The following is a 22,821-nucleotide window of genomic DNA, read 5'->3' on the forward strand; positions in this document are numbered from 1 at the left end:
GACCAGTAGAAGTAGAGCGATACAGAGGTACTAGGTGGTCGAAAAGATTGCCCCGCCCCCCGTGTTCTGCAACTTCAAGTCAATGCGCCACCTGGTGGTGAAATGCCTGCCATTACAAGTCCAATTGAAATGAATGCAATCATTCACATCGAAACTTAATTGTGGACCAACCTTCGGCAGGCCGGATCAAAAAGACCAACGGGCCGGATTCGGCCCGCGGGCCGTAGTTTGCCCACCACTAAACTTTAGTGGCTTGCAACTAGCCTCTTCGCAAGTGCCCTGTGTAGGCTGGTAATAGCCGTCAGACCACTTTTCAAAGGCAAAAGAAATAACTGCACACTTGCTGACACGCAGTTGCAGTTCCTACTGATAAATTCTTTAAACAAACTCAGCTTCCTCAAACGTGCTATTCCAGCCTGCAAAATTGCTACTGTGGTTTATGCATCACGTTTTCTCAAAGCCCCAAATCTCACTTTTTTTTTATGGAGAAAAACAGTTTGCTGCATTGCAGTTTGTCAACATTTTTTTTACTTGTTGTTTAATCTAAAAATGAAAAAAAAAAGGCTGAATTGGAGAAATGTGTAAAGTCGTCAAAAAATGGCGAAAATGGATTAGACAAATACCTAAGGTGTGCTCCATAAACATGGACACGGACAATATTGCAGAGCACCCCTCATGTTGGAGTTAATTTGCGATGGGGTTGAAAACAAAATAAAAAATGACTCTACAGTCAGTTTATAGAGAATCTGCAAGAAAATGGAGAAAACAAATCCGGTGAAGAACAGCACCGATGAACATGCCATTATGAAGTGCCTGCATGTTGGAGTTGAATGAAGTGGGGTCTCAAAGAAAATAATAAACTTGTGGAATACATACTTCATTTAGGAACAGCTTCTGGAATTTAGTTTCGAAGTATCGTTTAAAATTAAACAAAAACAACGACAGACACATTTGGAGAAAAGGCAAGCAGACGAGAGCTACACACTTTGTATGCAGATCTTGCTCTTTTGGTTGTCAACTGAGTTCAGATGTCGCAGTAATGGGTGAACGGTGTGTGTTTATAAACCGAGGTGTTAATATATTTGAGGTTTATACGGTCTTTGGTGTTGGTCGGAATGCATTTTGGCAGCGTGATTAGCGAGCTCAACGGCCATCCGAAATGTGATCAAAATTGGCGGGAAAGATGTGTCTAATCCACCGGCCTGTGCGACGCGCACCCGGACACAATGAGACCCCTGTTGCGGTCAGCTTCTGCTTGTCAAAACCACTTAAATTCTCGCCAATTACGCGGCAGCCATGCCAGCAAGAATGGCATTTACTTTGAAAATGCATCCGCTGTGGTAAATATGCTTCAATAAAGACTCAAATTGAAATTGCTGTATGGGATTAGTCCTTGGGTAAAGCCTGTCCTTTATAGGAGTAGCAGCAGTTAGGGCTGGCCGATTCGTTTTATTATGTCAAGTAAATTTTTTAGTTGTGTTGTACATCGCAAATACTAGTGGGAAGATGAGATGTATCTTGTTTTGACTCATGTCATCGGCATCTTCTTTTGCGATCGCCCAGCCCTAAGATGCACACAGAGTACATATTCAAAAATGTAGCATTCAATTTGGGAAGGAACAAAGTTGCCATATGAAGTCCAGCTAATTGACCGCAATGGCCTTGCAATCCTTTTGTGTTACATCCTGAGGATGTGGCCTCAAACCCCTCGTCCGTCTTTGGCCCAGGCATTCTTGTTTTCCCGAGCTGGGACGGGAAGGCCCCACCGAGCGGGATGTATGCAACTCTGTAAACAGGAAACACGCCGAGAAACGGCAGAAGCCCCAATATGCGAGGAAATGACAAGGAATTTAGCACCTCGTTTAAAGTGAAGAAACCGCAATTCCCGCAGAAACCGAATGCTCGGGGATGGTCATCGCCCGGCAAGGAAGGTTTAAATATGCCCCCGTGTGGCAATGAGCCGTAAATTGAATAATAACCAGAATCACAAGCCCCTTTGACGACGACGACTATCTAACTATCCATCCATCCATTTTCCGAACCGCTTGATCCTCACTCGGGTCGCGGCGGGTGCTGGAGCCTATCCCAGCCGTCTTCGGGCAGTAGGCGGGGACACCCTGAATCAGTTGCCAGCCAATCGCAGGGCACACAGAGACGAACAACCATTCACGCCCACACTCACACCTAGGGACAATTTAGATCGTCCAATCAGCCTGCCATGCATGTTTTTGGAATGTGGGAGGAAACCGGAGCACCCGGAGAAAACCCACGCAGGCCCGGGGAGAACATGCAAACTCCACACAGGGAGGCCGGAGCTGGAATTGAACCCGGTACCTCTGCACTGTGAAGCCGACGTGCTAACCACTGGACTACCGGGCCGCCACTATCTAACTATACGCATAATAATTTAGTGAAACAATATGCTTTTTTTCGAAGTACAAATTACAAGTAAAATAATCTTGCAAAGGTGAGGTTAAATGTTGGTTTGGCCCTCTGCAAGCGTCAGTTTTTCACGTGGTCTTTTTGCAAAATGACTCGCCCACCCTTGCGCTCAACCATTTCGCGATTGTTAACATTATCGTCGATTAAATTTGACGCCTCTACTTTGGAACAACCGTAAACGCTCAGCGTGCAAGGTACGATATGCGGTGTGATGGTTTGAAGCCGAGCAGCAAATTTTCCGTCTGCTGACGTGCTATCAAGGCATTTATCGTGAAGGTGCGACCGGTTTTCAGTTGAAAACCTGACACTCATTTTGTCATGCCCCCTTTCTGTTGAAAGCGGTAGCTCACTTCAATGCGAAGAAATGTTTTTGTGAAACAAGACATTCAACAAACAGGAGTCCGCTAGTAAATGGAGTAAATGCTAGTTAGCGGGGCAGCACCCATATAAAATGGGACGTGTGAACGCTACGGGGGTAGACTCGCTACGCATGAGAAGAGTTGATGACATACGGGTATTGCATAACTTGCATCCTGAGTATTTTGCACTTGTTTCCTTTCTCTCTCTCATCCTTTTACAGTGTCTGGTAGACCGCGGCGTTGATTTGTCTGGAGAAGTATAAAGCATGGTTTTTCGATATGTCACAAACAAGGCGGGGAAAAGGAAGTACACTTTACGCACGCACGTGTTTTATGTGTTTATCGTATTGCAAAGTCGAAGAAATTGCAGTGTGAACGCGAGTGGGGCTGTACCGGGGTTAACGCGCTTTTCTTTAGTAAGCAGCTTTATATGTGTGAACGCTAACCAAAATTTACACCGGTGTAAGATGTATCGCAACAAAATACATCTGAGCAACACCGATGCGAATGTGTGCCGTGTGAACACCCCTTTGGATGACTGAAAATTTACACAGAGGGGAAAAAAAAAATCTCATTTCAATAAGCATGTATTTTTTTTTAAATTGACACTACCCTGTTAGACTTATGATATACATTTTGCATGACATGTAAATACTCCAATTAAAAAAAATAGAAGTAGGTCTGTTTGAGATTTTTTGTTTACCCCATCTACGTATACTGCAAATTCTGTCTTTTACAGTGAGTTTGTCAGGCCATAGCTTCCATTGAGAAGTGGCTGTGTTATTAGTTCACTTTTTTATTTGTGGCAGAATCACATCAGTGCGAATGCTTGACACTATGAAACAATCCCTTCAACTTGTTTTGCCAGGGTGTCCACCCAGGGCTCGTTGGTATAAAATGTGAAAACCATCAGCATAAGTGCCATGTGAGTGCGCATTACAATTTGTAATAAATTAGTCATAAAGTAGCAAGCGAACAACACCTCACACAGGCAGATGGTTGAAGTTAGCAATTAGATTTACAAGCCTATTTTATTTATTTCATACACCCATTGTTCAAAACGAATCTTTACGAGGTAGAAAACGACCCATAGGTCAGTCGTTTTTCCTTTTTTTTTTTTGGTTAATGAATAAGTGTGAACCCACTTATGTAAATGTACCAACAAATGGAATGTGGCTAGCCGGAGTGAATGCAGCTTGTTGCCTAGCAACCTCCAGGAGTTGCTTTGTAATGATAGAATTAATTATTACTGAGAGACCGCAGCCGAGGCGGCATAGATTTAAAAAGATAGACGGCAGAATAGGATGAATATTCCACACGGGCTTAGGCAAACGACGAGGGCAAATCAGGATTGGCGATCTGGTGTTGCCGTATCCATCTCGCACCACAAGAGCCAACGATGCAATACAAAGTTGTATCGATACTGACCCATGAGCGCTAACGGCACTCTCTAACAGTATCACCATCTGATGTCATCATTGTGATATTGTAGGATGAGCGCTAATGATGCGGTAGTTCTTTTCGGTAATTTACAGATGTATATATCTTTATTGTACAAGTCTTGTTTTTAATCATAGAAATGATATATGATATTATCATTGCCCCCATTTTGGGTAGATATACTCACAAAGCTTATTAACCACAGCAGCTGACAATACAGTGTTAAGCTACTGCATACCATGTGGTAATGACAATATCAATATTGATATCTGTAGCCGTATCAATACTTAACCATAAGAACTTACTGTATGACCAGTGTTCCACTGCATATTCACAATTCTCCTCTGGCAAATTTGCCTTTGCCATTATTTGCCCTTCAACATAATCTGTTATTTTCTCAAATTCTACTATTGCTTGTGCGCGCGCGCACACACACACACACAAATAAAACTGACTTTATTGCCATAATATTTCCACTTTATATTTATTATGTTCATATTTTTTTAAATGGATACAACTTCAAAAAAGAACTATAAATTCCTCAAATGTTGGTCAGGGCTGGTTTAAGGTCAAATGGAGCTGGCACGCAAGTACACAAAGCTAATTGGCCTCCTTATTGACAGTAAGCGCTTAAGTCCCCACTCGACGGGTTGAGCTCTCACTGCTCCTGCCCAAATCTTGAATTACACATGCACCTGTTTATCGAGACAACTCGCAGCTGTTGTAATAACACGACAGCTAGCGTAATAACTTAGCTGCCTCTAACACAATATAGAAGGCGCTGCAACGGTGCCATTGATTATTTCCCAATGAAGAGAAGAAGCAGGTCAGCTTTGCGCTGGCCTGGTACAGGAATCATGGAGGCATGTGAATGAGCTTAACGGTAGCAGCACCTCTTTGGGCTGCTCGTGGAAAACCATCCGCACCCTTGGGATGTGGCTAATAGCTAAATCCTGTTACACAAACCCCTGCGACTGCGACTGAGCGTTGTCATTGAGTGACGTGACATCCCTGTGAAGCCGGCACCCGTCCGCCTTTTTGAGAAAACAGCAGGGTTTTTCCACTTCAAATTGAGGCAGAGGTGGTTCCGTTCTGATCATTTGCATGCCAACTTCTACGGTCTAGCACTGATGTAGACTCCACAAAACCAAAGTGTCGTGCCTTAAACCCAGCACTCAGACCACAGCCTCATTCACCGCCGACCGCCGGACCCCAGACCCCAACTCTGGTTTCTGCACAGACCGCATGTGCTGAACATGGCTACAGCTAATAGTCTATAATCAACCTATGATGGAAGGAAAAATGCCATTGAAGACTTTTCAGGGCATTTAACCCAACCAAGAAAAAATGTTTACGAACGTTCTTACTGGAGTTGCTTAGTTTTGGTTTCTTACAAAGCTGACTAAACTCACTGTGTCGACTGCAAAGCAAAGCTTCATATGAGAGCTGCTAATAGACAGCCACAACTGGTCGTGCTACTCAACACACAGATTGGCTCACCTGCCATCTGCCATCTAGTGTAAGAGCATTCATTGTTCTCCTTGTCAGCATACGTTGCTGGTATAGATAAGACGGACCAAAATACATTATTTGTGGTTAAAAACGTTTTCTGAACAATTAAGTCAAATTGGATGATTGCACTCACCACAGCACAGTGCTTCGGAATCTTTGCTCTTCGTGAAGCTTAACGATACATATAGAGCATCTTTCTCAAACTCGCGGTCCAGGTATGGATGATACTTTGCGGTCCCATACTTGACCAAAGGTTTTTTTTTTTTTCCTTTTGTCCGGGTGTTTTTTTTCTTTTCTTTTTAATCACTCATAGGCTACCACAGCTTAGGCTCATGAGAGCTTTTGGCGAAACAATTCTGTAGTGACATAAAGTGGAAGGAAAATATACCCTTTCAGTCAGGTTCTTTCTCAAAACCACATTCACGGAAAAACAGGCAAACCATTTCGTGCGTGTGTGTGTGTGTGTGTGTGTAGGTGTTGAGATACTCCGACATGGCTTGAAAACACAGAAAAAGTTACCGTGCTCAAGAATTACTCAAGCAGACATGCTGAGGAGTATGCAAAATACCAGGGAGATGAGAGAGAGAGAGAGCAGCAGTGGGTCACCACTCTTGTTCATGTTCTGAAGAACCATTACTATTCTGAACTGTTATTCAGTTTTTTTCAATAATTCAGGTTTTTTTTCAATAGTTGAACTCTTTGTGAAGCTTAACGATACATATAGAGCATCTTTCTCAAACTCGCGGTCCAGGTGTGGATGATCCTTTGCGGTCCCAAACTTGATGCGGCCCACATCCATCCCAACACTTATCATTAGTAGAGAGACCCCTGATCTAGAGGACAAAAGGTGTCGTGTTTTAAATTTTAGCATGTTGGATGTGGCTTCAGTATTGAGCACAAAGGGGGTCGCTCAGCCACCCGTCATCAACTGAACGTAGTTGTCGTTGCAGGAGAACAAAGCGGACCGTCCGGCCTGATGAGACTCGCTCCATCTGGTTCAAACAAAAGCCTCATAGAGGAGCTGCGCCATCGTCCCAAAAGTTACACAGTGACCTTTGATGATCAATTCATAGCAAAAATAGCTCGGAATAAAGAGGAGGTGCGGGGGCTGAGGGATAAAACAGGACTCGGATGTGCTTTAATCTTGGGCCAAAATACCCAGAAACCACTCTTCTTCTCACCAATTAGTGCAACTCGTATGGAGGCCAGAGTCGAATAAAAAGCCTGTCGCACCACAATGGAAGCAAATTGCTCGGGCTGTCACAAGCCTTTTTGGAATTGATTATCCTACTGATCCTATCATTGATTACTTGCTGAATCATCCCCCGCATACACCAACAAGACTGGCTCATGTTGTTAACAATATGACGTTATGTCTCGCAAGGATGATGCATAACATTTTATCGTATCACTTTTTTTACCATCATGTCTGTCGTCATTTGTCATCGGCAGTAAACTGTATGTAATTAATACGTCAAGTGCAGCTTGATTTGCATAGGCGTTCACTTGTCAACTTTATGCCACTTCGCTTGCAGCAGGCGGCAGATGAGGGAAGTGAATCACAATACATTTTCACCGTACACAACAAACGTACGATGCAAAATTAAATCCAAGAGTCAATAAAAATGAATAAATGATGAGGTGGGCGAATGCAAATAACAAATACGACTGCCCTGAGAAAGTAATTAACAACAACGAACCTGCAATTATTAACTATTTACAAAAAAAAAAAATCCTCGAAAGGATGTTTGGTATGCCTTCAAACTGAACAGGAGTAGCAATTTTTATTCTGAAGTCCATCAAAACACAAAGAATAGCAAAAAGCTCCGATGGGCTGCGTATGTCACTTGAAGCCGACGAGATGCCGCAGCAGCTAATGTCATCGTGAAAGACCAGAGATAGAAGTGCTTGGATGAGTGAGTACATCTGACAGAGGTTTTTAGCTGGAACCATGTTAAAAGCGTTGCGTATTCACCTTTGATCAGCACAATCACAGGCAATAAGTGTCTGCAAAGAACATTGATGCAAAATAATGCTACACACACAGATTTCAATTGGCATTTATTGCCAAACATTATTTATGGTTGATATCTACATTTGTGCAAAAATATCTAGCTTACTTTTCTTCAGTTTACATAATTTGTATACCATCACTACTGGATGCATTAATCATTTAATACAGATCCGTTTAATGTCACGTCAAAATAAAGTGAGAAAACATCAGTGCTGTATAGTTAAAAAAAAAAAATAGAATAACTGAAAATAAAGAGTTATTGTCAAATGAAATGGCCAATATCATAATGAGAAATGATTTCCAAATCACCCAGCACTATCTACAACTACCGTAGAGTGTGGTCTAACCAGCAATGGGATACATTACATTATCTAAGAAGTAAAAGCACAAAACGTCCTACCTTTTAATATAATCCATTGTTGGTATTCTTATTGCCATCAAACTGGGGCGTGCGTCCAAGCCATCAGCAGCAACAAATGTCTGTGTAGCGGAACATTGGTTGCAATTGTATCGCAAAAATGATCAATTTTGGTTTGATGACATACATTTTTGCGACAACCGATTTTTGTGGATATTATGACTTCTTATAACATGACAATTAAGACAATTTAACTGGACGGTTTTCTAGTACTGGTATGATTTCATTTTTGTAATATTACAGCGTTATCTCGTTGTACAGTACAACATTATTCTCCTTGCATTGTAACTATTCTTCCAGTGTTATAACTTTATTCTTTTAATATTACAACTATTCTCCTAACCTGATGTTTTATTTGCAATGTTATAGCTTAATTCTCTCAATGTGTTTTTCTTGCTTTATTCCTGAAACAAGGTTTTGTTTTCCTCCAACGCCGGTTATTGTCATCATATTTAACTTTTGGCAGCCCCAAATCTTCCTTTTTAAATTGGTTTGTAAACAGAAGGTCGAAAATATTGGTTGTTCAAGGTTAATCCCAGTGAATGTTTTTGACTTTCCGCACGGGAAAAATGTACTGTTTGGAAACAATCATGCGCTGACATAGATACACCCTTTCTCCACAACCGACTTGCAAACCACGCCACGTCCTTAAACACCGCAGATATTGTCACGTCGTGACCTTGCCACCGCCTGCCTCGTCTCCACCTGCTCTAATGGATAAAAATACCCGACACCATCTTGTCAATAGACTCAAGGTCAGCTGCTAACAGGGGAATGCACAAACAAAGACACTCACTCAAACACACAGACCCGGCTGGAGGTATATGACATTTGGAATAAAGTGCCGTCGCTGCACTCTGCGCGCTGAGCTGAACAATCTACTGCCATATATTGTCATTAGCAGATGACCTTCAGACCCTCAACGCTGGCCGTCTGGCGGCCCGCCGGTCCGTTTACCTCATTGAGATGGCTCCAGCGGAGGCCGTCAAAAGCTGTTAATTGCATTGGTATCGACGAGACGTTTCGTGCCGTGCCACAGGACCAGAAAATGCATTTAAGAAACATGCGCCTTTTGCTTTGCAGCGGGATGTATAACTTAATAATATAAGAAAATCCCATCATTCTCTGCTGGTAGGTCGTCTCCTTTTGCATCACAGTCCTGTGACATTTTTTTTCGTTGGAACTTTGCAGCTTTCCAGCTTTTAGTTTTCCAACATGAACATTTACCCTGAGAAAAATCACATGACGCAGTATAGTGTTTGGATTGGATTGGATTAAACTTTATTGTCAAATTTTATGTTCAAATTATTGTTTGCCTGCGGGGAATTGGGACAGTCCTGCTGTAAATAGCGAAAATTGCCTATAAATGTCACGAGATGGCAGCAACATATGACATGAAGCAGCTCACTTCAAACAAAGTTCCTTGGAACCAAAATAGTGGCGTGAGCTCCTCATCTGACTTCAAGACACCATCGGTTTTGTTTTTTTTTTTGTTGTTGTTTTTTTTGTACCAAGATGCCACAAAATGTCCCGGACAATATCGCAGGGAAGTCGGCAAGTAGCGAATTGTGAATAAGCGAGGGAATGCTGTTCGTACCCCAATTAATGATCTTAATTTACTCAAAGATTGACAGACTCATTGAGAAATCTGGTCCTATTTAGTTGAACACAAAGATATTCTGTCGTATGAACAGCAACAGGTGAATCCTCGGGTTGATTTTACTTTCTGCCATCGAGGAAAAACATTTAATTGATCAGAGTGCTTTACCTTGCTGGTATAGGTAGATGAACAAACACTACATTATATGAAGAAACTGAATTAAGAATCATTTTCGGACCCCTTAAGTGGACAGTAATTGAATATTTTCCCGCAGAGCAACCTGATGATCTCAAACGAATATGGCCCCGTGGTTTGGAATCGCTGATCTATCTTCTAAGAATGAAGTTTAATTTTTAAATTGGATCAAGCTTGGTTGTCATCGACGGTAATACAAGTTTTAATTTTATGTTTGGAGGCAAAATCACATGTAAAAAAGTGTAGATGTTTTTTTTTTTTGTTGTCCAAAATACTAAAAATGATTTACACCCAAATACGCTGACTCCATTTGAATCCACCTATCTCAGCAGCAAGGCAAGACTCTCCATTTGTGTGACACGACTTGCTGACATATCTTTTTACAAGTCGCTGAGGTGGTCCTGCGCGTGGTTGTGTGGGCTGCACTCCTCAAAGCACCCCCATTGGACACTTTAAGATGTTATCTGGCCCACTGTCATGTGAGGAATGTGAGCCTCAACACCCAAAATGGCCTCTCTCCGCTGTCCCCCGTAACAGGATCCTACCAAGAATACCGCAGCAACTTTGAACGGGGAGGCTTTCAAAGCAACCAGGGAGGAGGTCAACACTACAAAGGAATGTCTCTTGTTCATTTGAGGGGCAGCAGATTGTTTTTTTTTCACCCCCCCCCCCCCCCCCCCCCCTGCCTTTGCTAAGGACAGGTCACATTATGTTTTTGGCAGGACTTTGTCAGATTGTTAGTTGGTGTGCACCATCCTGACTACAAGTAAACATTGTGACAAATGGCCGCTGTCTTTGTGAAATGTCCTAAAAAACATTGAATAAGTACTTCAAATGGCTCTGAAAGATATACGGTGCATAAAAAGAATACATTCCTGAAAAGCTGCTGAAGGATTAGGGGTAAAAATGATGGGGTACATGGCCCGTTCTAATGCACAGGCAACTCCTCTCACCAATAATCTTCCATTGGCACTACTTAAATCCTGTTTCAAAGGCAGGTGTCAGCGGTAATTTTAACCCGTTGGTATCTGAATTTTGCCTTAAGAGCAATTGGTGGACATTTTTCACTCAAACTAGTCAAACAAACAATCAAGGTGGTTCCCTGAGAAGACGACGGAAAGAGTGGGTTGAGAAGAACATGATGAAATAATAAAGTTAAACTGTTTTCCTCGAAGGCAAAGGTGTTTATTGGGCAGAGTTTCGATCAACGTTGTCACACAAAAACATTCCCCAAAAGGCCATTTTTTCCTGACACAAAAAACTCAAAATTTCTCTGGAACCCAATGACCGATTTTCAAAAACTTGATGCATTGTGCTCGGGTTGAAGTGGCCATTCCAGCAAGGCTCAGCATTTAAATTCATTTTTTGGGAAATCTTGTTACCTTGGTACTCGGGCTGCCACGATTAGTTCATTCGTCGCGACGACGTCGATGACCAAAATCATGAACAGTTGATTGTCAATGAGTTGTTGTATTTCTGTATTTATTCCATTGCCAATTATTTTCTTGCGAAACTGCCTCGTCTCCTGCTTTTCCTGCTGGCTGTATCCATGCGTATTTGTGGTAATCCGTGGTCATTTGTGATGCAAACGGAAGCATTGCGGGTAATGGGCGTTTGAAGGCTAACCTCGTGTGATCAACGGTGTCATAAAGTTGGGGCACATTTCATCCAAAACACTTTCTTACACGGCAACGCGGCGGTGATAAATGTGCATCTAAAAAGGAAGCGCATTGTGGCTGCTGTCTGTTTTCATTTCTAACATAAGGACAGTCGTGTCTGGAAGCTAGCATTAACAAGCACAGGTTACTGCGTACTTTTGACGTAACTGCACCGTAATGTCCTGTAAGCTAACATATTGTCGGGTCTACGACTATTGCTTTACAGAGGCATTAGTCGGTGAACTGACTTTTATTAACAACCAAAACAGGTTTTTGTATGCCCCTGGTTGAATTCGAAGTTGGAAGACCACATACGGTCGAGAGTGTTGTTTTCAGGGAAATCAGAGCACTCGGAACATGACATATTTTGGCCACACGTCCTCAATGGTGCCACAACAACAAAACACAAAATGTAACAATATGCTCATATATAATGCTAAAAAAATTACGTTCATCCCACCCTTGAAGGATTTTTTTCATTTAATTTCAGTTTTAGACCACACTTTGATGCTGCTTTTAAATTATGCATAATAGTGCAGGAAATCAATGTTTTGAATCACATCTAAATAAAAACAAAATTAAAAACCAAATCAAGTGTTTTCATTTGCAAGGCGTATTTGAAGTATTTATTTTTGTATTTATATACTTCGGTAGTATTAGTGCAACTCTACGTAGTTGCATTTTACAAGTCATTAAACATTGACAGAAAAAGACCATGCTAGTATAACCTGCAATTTTATGTCAGCAATGCTGGTACAAGCTGAAAGTTTAATCAACGTTGAATGTACCCCCATCTTAATTGTCTTTATTATTCATTTGCACATACCTTAAAGAATTTAAGATATCAGGTAATAGTTATATTAGATCAGCTTCCTGCTGTTGTGATGCTGCAATTTGCATACGGTCCGATGAGTGAGCTTATCACGACTGCCGTTGGCGACTAGCAAAATAATGGTTTGTTGCAGCCCTAGTTGCTACTACTTGGAGTTGAACGAAGATTTTGTTTGATTACAATCTTATAAAAGTTCAGTGGTGCAAGACGATCAAACAATGACGTCACCGATATGCTCTGCTGATGTTGTGTTGCACTTGTTTTAGGGATGGCCATTTGACGACATTTCCGAAATGAAACACATGGCATGTTAAAAAGCAGTCAATTATGCTCAATATATGGCATGGGAACACAACTGACAAATTGTTAATATGCCAAATTGGAAGGGAAATAGTCTGTGAAAGATGACCTTGATTATCTCTTGACTCCTTTGACATTTTTATCTAGCGCATTCTCGTAAAAGTTGAGCATGTCAGGGGTATGGCATAAAAAGCCATGAAATCCCCTACCTCTCTACGGTTGACAAGTGAGCAATTGTCACACTAACTAGGCCGTCCTCGCTCGGGGATTAACTTGCGCTTTTCCCAGCAACCCACCCCCAAACGAAGCAAATCCTCGGACCTAGCGCAATCGGAGCGTCCCTTAACACCTTTTAAGCGGCAGGGTTCAACACCGTAAGCGCCTTAAGACAGAGGCGTTTCACTCCTAAAAATGCTGCTTTCTCGAGTGTTTCTCTTCGCACTTGATTGGATGCATTGCCCCGGGGTAGCTTTTTGTTTTCAAACCCGGTAACCGGTGACGTTGATTAAGAAAAGGGCAGACAAAAGAGATTTTACTTGACAAAACTGTCACACTGCACAACTAACATATTTTCACCCGTCATATTTACAAGTTGGCTTCGCTGCGGGGTGTTCTGCCTGTTCACCTGTCTTCTTCTGATTTTCCATGTCACGTTTCTTCATTTAGCACACTGCGTATGTTACTGTTGATGCGATAATTGCCTCTCCAAAGTACAAAAGTGTTTTTATGATACCTGCAAAACATGAGTAGCATAGGCATCAACGTTTCACATCAATCCACTTAGCGCAACCACTCAAAGCAAAATCATACACATGCAGTGAAGACTCTCTGTAACCTCCGCTACGCTCTGACATACAAAGATCGTTCTTCCTTGACAGATATTAGCTTACTTCCCTATTAGCCAGGGATTTAATGCCATCCTGTACAATTAGGGACTAGGTGATTGAGTGCCGTGATTCCCAACCAGTATGCCGGGAGAGTTCTAATGGTGTGCTGCGGGAAATTTCACTTAATTTGTGAGAAAATTATTTATTAATAACAAATGATGTATCTTTGTCCATCTATCGATGCCAGCAACTTACAGTGACAGAAAGAACAAATGAATTATCTTCTACTACACAGGTGTCAAAGTCAAGGCCCGGGGGCCAAATCTGGCCCGTCACATCATTTTATGTGGCCCGCGAAAGCAAATCAAGCATGTCAAGTTCCATGAGGCTTGCTAAAGTCTTAACCAAAATGTTCATATGTAATCCACAATAACAGTCATTATTCTTGACTTCGGATTTTAAAACTAGTTATTCATCAATTTGTTGTGCGCTCTGTATGTAATATGTGTGTGTGTGTGTGTGGGGGGGGGGATTAAATATTTATATGGTTTCCCAAAATTCATAACGGCCCTCCAAGGGAAACCGTAACTACAATTACTACATTGCCACACTTCCTATTTCTACGACATTGCAACAAACGCTTTACGGCATTTGCACCAACTTCTGTCTTTCCTGTCTCGGTATTCGCTTTGAAACACGTGTTGATAAGAAAAAAACACTGCCAGTAGTCAAGGTTTGCTATGAGAATATGATAGAATGTCTGTCGCAAGAAGGGATATTGTGCAACGGGAAGATGGTGAGAAAGACAATGTTAAAGAAATCGACAAGGAAAACGGCATCAAAAACCCATAAAATTGAAATTGGCTTGAACATGAAGTCCGGAATGAGTAACACATTGGTAAAATCAAGGAACCAGGCAAGGCTTTACTGCGTGCTATGCCACCAAGATATCAAGTATGGATCAGGCGGGAGGACACGTTTGGTGGACCACATATAAGGAAAAAAAACGAGTGAAATTAAAGTTGTTGAATTACAGATTGCCAGGTAGATCTAATCATTTATGAAATAATTTTGTTTAGATTCTGATTCAAGTTTAAGATGTTGGATCAGATTTACATTTTTTGAACTTGTATTTTGATTAGGAGATGAATTAAAGTGCAATTATTAGATATTTCAAGGAGGGCATAGCAGCAGGGTGTAAGTTGACTTAGGTCAGACACAGTTAAGATGTCATAAACAAAAACAAGTTAAAAGAGAAAATCTATGTATTTTATGTGGCAAAATAGACCAAAAGTAGTAAAATATTTACTTATTAAGACCAATTATTTTCTTTCAGAAAAAACTCCGAATATACCATATTACGTCATAAATTGCTTGGTGTCTGGAGCCCTGCATCCCAGGCTTATACTGAGGGGGCTGTGCCCTCCAGATGCCCCGTTAACTTTCCTCGGATTTTCTCTTCCTCATTTCACAGCCCTGTAATCGGAACAGCTCTAATTTTAATACATAATTGCCAACCACTTTTTAGTCATTAGAACAGCATGACTATTGATTTGAAACTTGAAAATTTTGTTGTTTACATTGTTTGATTTAGAGTCTGCATCAGGGTCTTCTGAATTCAACTTGGATACCGCCAGCATTAGTAATCAATCCGAGCACAAGACAAGTATCGAAGTATACATTACAAATTATAACCCCCAGGACCAATGGCTCCATTGTCGTTGAAAGCCTTGATGTGATTCTTGTCTCTGTTGGCTAAAAGATGCATGAGGAGCTGCTTGCTATCTGTACTCAGCCTAAAGCCTTAATGAATACGCGGATTGACCATCGGGGCCACGGTGAATGGGAAGCCTTGTGTAATCTATGCCCGCAGATCCCCGTGGTGGTCCCAGATAACACCGGCAGTTTTTCACCTGTCGTGGAGGATAGGTTGGCTCTTTTTTGAACACACACAATGGAGAAAATGAGCCTTTTCACGATTGATCACCAACGATGGCAAGGTATCCTTTACGCAACTTAACTGACTTTTGAAGTTAGTATCCTTAGTAAGTCCACCAAGGTTTAATTTAGGACAAATATATTAACTATGAGCGGCACTGTGTCGACTGTTTAGCACGTCCACCTCACAGTGCAGGAGATGCTGTGATATGATTATCACTGTAGTGCGAACCTTTTACATTTACCATCAAATTCACCTGAAAGCCAAATATCCCAAACTTTTTGTGAGTACCGTATTTTCACGACTATAAGGCGCCATTAAAAGTCTAAAATTTTCTCCAAAATGGACAGGACGCCTTATGATGCGGAGCGTCTTGTCTATGCGCTGAGTTCCAAAACCTGACTGACAGCCGACACGCTGTTTATATAGAGAAAAGGCGGAAGTGACTGTGGACAGGCATGCGGTCGGCCAATCAGTGAAGGGTGGGCGTGTATATATACATATATGGAGAGAAAGAGAGAGAAAAGGCAGACGTGAGTGACAGGCATGCGGGGAAGCAGTCCGCCAATCAGTGAAGGGTGGGCGTGTAAGTGGACGCTAAAGGGACGCTACAAGCAGGTACCAACACCTGTATAGAGTGTGGCTATGTGCATTGTTGCAAAACAACTTCGGTTTTGGTTTCTAAGAACCCCCGAAAATAAATTCTACAAAGAGACACGCCTACGAAGCTCAGTTCAAACTTTAAGCCATCGGTTATGCTTTTGGCATGCGTGCCCATCTCACAGCAGCGGTGAAAAACCAAGTCAAGCAAATGAACTCTGAGCTTGCCGTTATTCCCGGAGGCTTGACTAAAGAACTCCAACCGCTGGACATCGGCATCAACCGGGCGTTCAAAGTAAAGTTGCGAGCGGCATGGGAACAATGAATGATCGATGGCAAACAACTTTACAAAGAGTGAGAGGCAGCGCCGGGCGAGTTACGCCACAATTTGCGAATGGATTGTGGCTGCTTGGACGAACGTGTCTGCTTGCACTGTTGTTCGAGTTTTTGGCAAAGCCGGCATCATTTCTGTGGAGCCACATGGCAATGAGAGTGACTGACAACGAGAGGGAACACGGCGTTTTTGATGGATTACCGGTACTTGCACAATTGTTCAATTCTGATGCAGAGGATGAGGACTTTGATGGATTTCTGGGTGATGATTGATCGAAAAACGTGAGTACATTGTACGATGGCTAAATAAAATACAACGGAACTCCGTTTTGCTTCGTTGCCTTTTTAAAAACGTGTTTTTAGCTTGTATCTGTATGTCTTGGCATGCTACCGTATGCTACAAGCTAACGTGTTTTTAGCGTGCACGCATGCATGCCGTATGTTTAAGCTGGCGTATGTTTTACCACTTTAAAATTGCGCCCAATAATACAGTGCGTTTTGTCTATGTGTAAAATACAGAAATAGCACCCATTAATGAGACTGCGCCCAACCATACGGTGCGTCGAATGGTCGTGAAAATACAGTAGTTTATATGTTTATGATGTGTATATTATGTGCAATAAATAATGACACCAGTGTAAAACAATCGGCAAACATTGGCCTGTTATTGTGGATGATATTTTAAGGGTCATCAAGGGTCAAAATCCCCCAAAACTCCACAATACAGGTGAGCACTGCATCCCCTTTCTATGCGTGATTCATGTCAGCGTTGAGCCCTGATCCGCATCGGCATCCTGGAATGTTCTGTTCCTCTTGTGGGGACCACCTGTATTCCTGGAAGGATTAGTTTGGGAAAGGAAGCCAAGGGGGCAGGGAGATTAGATGTTGTGTTTTCGAGTTTTAGGTCACTGACGACATTCTTGCTCTGAACACTCTTAGCTGGAATTGACCAATTCCTTGTGGAAAAAGGCCTTATCATTATTGAATAGATGTTGGAGCTCTGAGTGAATAGGCAGTGTGCTACATTAGGTATTAGCTAGCTCCCATTCTTATTGGCTGGATGGAACTCTCAGCCGGCCAGCGCTGGTGTTGACCAACCTTTGTGAACAATTGATGTGGATCTTCCATTCTACCATCTGCGCTGTTTTGACAAGCACATGTTCTTATTTATGATTGTCTTTTTGTAGTAATTCGAATGAAGTATTCCTACACACGGCCACATGCTGGCTGCATTCATACACCCTCACCAAGGCAAATATTTACAAGCGGTTTTGCGGCGATTGTGTCGCTCTGACAGCTAAGATAGATAAACAACATTAAAAAAAGGCAATGCTGGAAATGGAAAATCTGGTCTCCTTTACATTCTTTCCATACAACCAATCTCAAAACTATTGGGGAGCTAAGCCATAATTGATGGTTTGACATATTTCTTCTCCCTTAGCTTGCTTGAGTGCTGGTGCAGGCCCGTTCATTGTCTTGTAACTGTGCAAGGCTGCCATCTAGTGGACGCTATTATAGGTATCATTACACTAACCTTATCGAAGGAAAAATAAAACTCATTTCAGCAGTCACATATTTTTCCTGGATCATCAGAACAATAAGAAATTAAAGTCAAGGTCTAGCAAGGGAGGAACATCACATTGTTACAAGTTCATTTCATAAACGGAATGTTATACTTGTAATAATAAGCCTTTTATTGAGGACATTGCCCCTTTATTCTTGAAAAAGGGACTACATTCTCTGAAAAGCACGTCTTTGTTTTTCTAACGAAAAGACTTTATTCCTGTATATGGGTGGGCTCTGTATTCTTGGAAAACGGGTGTAAACAACAATTATTTTAAAAATTGATGAATCTGTCCATAATTATCAATTGTTGAATCAGATAAAAAAAAGGTTTCAATTTTCATCCCTTGTTTGAACAGGACAGTGCAGAAAATGCACAAACAATAATTATGATTGAGTTACTGGTATGGTCCGTAACATTTTTGAAAATAAACAAAGATGTTAATCGTTGTTTTCCAAAGTAAATGTTTTATTTTGATTCAACTCAAAGATGACCAAATCCTTTTTCTTGGAGATTGCAGAAATCAGGTAGTTACTATTGAGATGTTAAATTTCCTAGCCTTTGAACAATTGATTAATCATTGTACCCCTAAAAAATAAAATATAGCACACGTCTGTGATGCTGCTTAACGGTTACATCTGACTTTTTAATTGGGCCAAAGCTAAGGTAGGAAGGTGTTTTGGCGTAATGCAAAGTTTATTGGTGTGCTGTCCGTCATATGTTCTTATTTTAAATTATATGAAACTGTAGTTTTATTCCATAGTGTTGTGTGGAACCCTAAGCTACAAGTCATGGACCCTTGTCAGTTTTGAGATCCATTGATTCGTGGACAAAAAAGTTCAATCTTAAATAATGTTGCAATCTTTTAGCACCCAGAGAATTGCGGAAACAACACTTTGTATGCCGATAATGTGATAAATATAGTTAACTTGCAGGATTAGCATGAAATCCATTTAATCAAGTCACTATTTGTTGAGAAAATGTAAGTTAAATACTTTCAATCCCAAGTCTCTTTCATTCTGGTTATCCTCAAGGGTGAAGTTGCTCTGTGTGCCAGCAGATGGCAGTAGCTGACTAAACCTCATTGAGTTTACATTGTGGACATGAGGTTCAGCTTAGTCGTGGGAATGTTGGGAGTGGGTGATGTATGCGAGCCATCCGCTCTGGAATGAAGGAATTTCTTACAATGTTGACTTCATCGCAGGACTTTACTTTTTGACCCCCTTTTGAAGAACATGACATCGCATCCCATGGACAGGAGTGTGTGTGTGTGTGTGCGTGTACGTGTGTGCGTGTGCGTGTGTGTGTGTTTTGCTGAAATGTCATAGAAGAACTTGACATGTTTGCCTTTTACACAGAACTGACCAAGAGAATATATTTAGAAGCTATGTATAAGATGTATCAAGTATGAAATCAATTTTACCTGAATTGAATTCGAATTTGACGTGTTTTTTCCCTCAGATTAGTCAATTAAAGACTTCCTTGACATAGTTACCGTATTTTCATGACCATTCGGCGCACCGTATTGTTGGGCGCAGTCTCACTAACGGGTGCTATTTCTGTATTTGACACATAGACAAAACACACTGTATTATTGGGCGCAGTTTTACAGTGGTAAAACATACGCCAGCTTAAACATACGGCATGCATGCGCGCACGCTAAAAACACGTTAGCTTGAAGCATGCGGTAGCATGCCAAGACATACGGATACACGCTAAAAACACGTTTTTAAAAAGGCAACGGAAGCAAAACTGAGTTTGGTTGTATTTTATTTAGCCATCTTACAATGTACTCACGTTTTTTCATCAATCATCACCCAGAAATCCATCAAAGTTCTCATCTTCCGTATCAGAATTGAACAATTGTGCAAGTACCAGTAATCCATCAAAACGCCGGGTTCCCTCTCATTGTCAGTCACTCTCATTGCCATGTGGCGCCACAGAAATGATGCCGGCTTTGCCAAAAGCTCGGACAACAGTGCAAGCAGACACGTTCGTCCAAGCAGCCACAATCCGTTCGCAAATTGTGGCCTAACTCGCTGCCTCTCACTCTTTGTAAAGTTGTGTTTGCCATCGATCATCGATTGTTCCCATGCCGCTCGCAACTTTACTTTGAACGCCCGGTTGATGCCGATGTCCAGCGGTCGGAGTTCTTTAGTCAAGTCTCCGGAAATGACGGCAAGCTCAGAGTTCATTTGCTTGACTTGGTTTTTCACCGCTGCTGTGAGATGGGCACGCATGCCAAAAGCATAACCGATGGCTTGAAGTTTGAACTGAGCTTCGTAGGCGTGTCTCTTTGTAGAATTTATTTTCGGGGGTTCTTAAAAACCAAAACCGAAGTTGTTTTGCAATAATGCACATACCCACACTTTATACAGGTGTTGGTACCTGCTCGGGGCGTCCCTTTAGCGTCCACTTACACGCCAACCCTTCACTCATTGGCGGATTTCTTCGCCGCATGCCTGTCCTCACTCACGTCCGCCTTTTCTCTCTCTCTCCACACACACACATATATATATATATATATATATATATATATACACACACGCCCACCCTTCACTGATTGGCCCACTTGCCGCATGCCTGTCCACACTCACTTCCGCCTTTTCTCTATATAAACAGCGTGTCGGCTGTCAGTCAGGTTTTGGAACTCAGCGCATACACAAGACGCTCCGCATTATAAGGCGTCCTGTCCATTTTGGAGAAAATTCAAGACTTTTAATGGCGCCTTATAGTCGTGAAAATACGGTACTACTTTTCCTTTTAGCCAGGGCTTTTGCTGGCATCTCGAGGCGCTGTGAAGCGTTACAGGAAGAACACAAACATGTGAATTACTCAATTTTCCCACACCTAGCTGAGGATACATTCCACAAGAACAAAAACAAACCAAAAAACTGAATAGCGACCTCGTGAGTAAGTGATCAAATGCATTTCAATCACTTTATTAACTCATTCAGTACCAGCCATTTTCAGACCCGTTTTAAAAAAAATTGACTTTCAGTCTTGGAAAAAAAAAAGCCAGGAAAAAAGAAAGCCTAAGTACATGGGATTGAATGTGTGAAGTCTGAAAAGACATGTCAATATGTCTTTGGGAGTGAATGAGTTAAACAAACGGTAAAGAAAACTACCGATAGTCAGCCAACATGCAGACTCGGTTAAGTCTTGTTTAATTAATCAATGGGGCAATTCGTAGAATGCTTAATTCTAAAAATACAGTCATCAATAGCTGTACATCCCAATAACTACAACCATTGACACTCGCACGCACACACTCGGTCAGTGGCCCAGTGTGTTTCAACACACAGTGGAGTGTTTCGCCTCCTTTGGATCGGGTCCCAGAACTCACTGGTTCACTTTATAAAGACATTGAATTTTGAGTTAATATGCATTCACCCCCCCAACTACAACATAGTGTTCACCCAACAGTTTATTCACTTGTAAATGTGTCTATGAGTCAGCGGCTTTTTGGTTTGGTTTATGTCTCAATGTGCTTTTGTCCACATGGGGGTGCTGGAGAAGTGCTTTGTCATGGAAATCTTGGAAAGCAAATGAACCCCACCCCCACCCCCTCATCTTAAATGCTTTATTTTCACGTTAAGGTGGCATCTTCACATGCCGGCAGGTCCTGTTTAAATGGGAATTTTCTGTGTTTTTCTTAGGACCTGGAGATCGTCTACTCCTACCTCCATGGCATGGAGGCCTTGTCCAACCTGCGGGAGCATCAACTCAGGTGGGCATTGCATTTTACCTCATTCAAAGTCAGCACCGTTTCTAGATATATTTTAGTAAGAGGAAAAGTCGTATTGGAGTGCGGTATCACTGATTCCACTTTTTTGAGTTTTAAGTGCTTACATGTGAGTACTGATGCTTGATAATGCCATTATGTTTTGCAAATGTGATAAGTGTTATATTTTAACCAAATATTGTTGAAATACCAGTTTTTCTTGGACAAGGCACACTCTGATATAACACTATTAAGGAGTTACTGGTCATAGAAGACAACTACTGTCGTTGCATAAATTGTCCAATCCGATCGATCAGCAACGTTGTTTGTTAACGTTGAGTGCTGACTGCTAATTTTGACATTTGACATCTGATAGAATTCACTTACCTTTTCATTATTATGGTTTAAAACGGAATTGTGAAAGGCTAATTAATCTACCACAGATGATAGAAAATTAAACCAAAAGCCTTTTGTACAGTGTTTTCATTTAAAATATCTGATGTATTCTATTTTGTTTGCCGAATTTTGCACGAGCAAGTGTGAACTTAATTCCAATTTGAGATTCGCACAATAAATATTATCTGAATTAATATTTTATGATCATTGATTTGATCAATGTTAGCTTCTCTAATAGACGATATGATTAAGCTCTCGAGAAATCATTCTCACCGGTTAAAACAAAAGCCATTCCATACCCGGAAGTGGAAGTTTTGAATTGTGCTCGTTCACTGACTTGGCTCGACCAGGGAACGGGGTTTTTGGGATGCGAGTCTGAGCTCAATTTTTAATATTTGCAAGTTCTACCTGAGTTTGAATTGCAGGACCAGACAAATCATGAAATAAAGTGGGGAAATATACTTTAAAAGATAACATATCCTTGTGGGGAGTAAACGTGACTTTCCCCTTATCCAGTTCGTTTCCAGCATCCCTCGTGTTTGTGCATACATGTGGATTATCCCATGAAGGGAACAATGTAAAGTACATGACCTGTGAGCTGGAACATTCCACGCCGTGAGTGACCCTTCCCAGCACTCACTTTCCAGTCAGACACCACACAAACCAGA

The 22,821-nt window shown here is 41.6% G+C and overlaps 1 protein-coding gene across 5 annotated transcripts in view; it reads left to right on the forward strand.

The window, feature by feature from the left end:
* The window catches only part of rapgef2b (Rap guanine nucleotide exchange factor 2b), a 125,444-nt gene that overhangs the window by 18,036 nt on the left and 84,587 nt on the right, over window positions 1-22,821 (forward strand). For all 5 annotated transcript variants that reach the window (XM_086106108.1, XM_086106111.1, XM_086106110.1 and 2 more), the window contains exon 2: window positions 21,693-21,763. In XM_086106108.1, coding sequence (XP_085962234.1) covers window positions 21,693-21,763 — 71 coding nt within the window. The remainder of the gene's footprint in view (window positions 1-21,692; window positions 21,764-22,821) is intronic.

Source organism: Hippocampus guttulatus, chromosome 2 (genome assembly GCF_054856545.1).
Source record: "Hippocampus guttulatus isolate MCC_2025c chromosome 2, RoL_Hgut_1.0, whole genome shotgun sequence".
NCBI lineage: Eukaryota > Metazoa > Chordata > Actinopteri > Syngnathiformes > Syngnathidae > Hippocampus > Hippocampus guttulatus.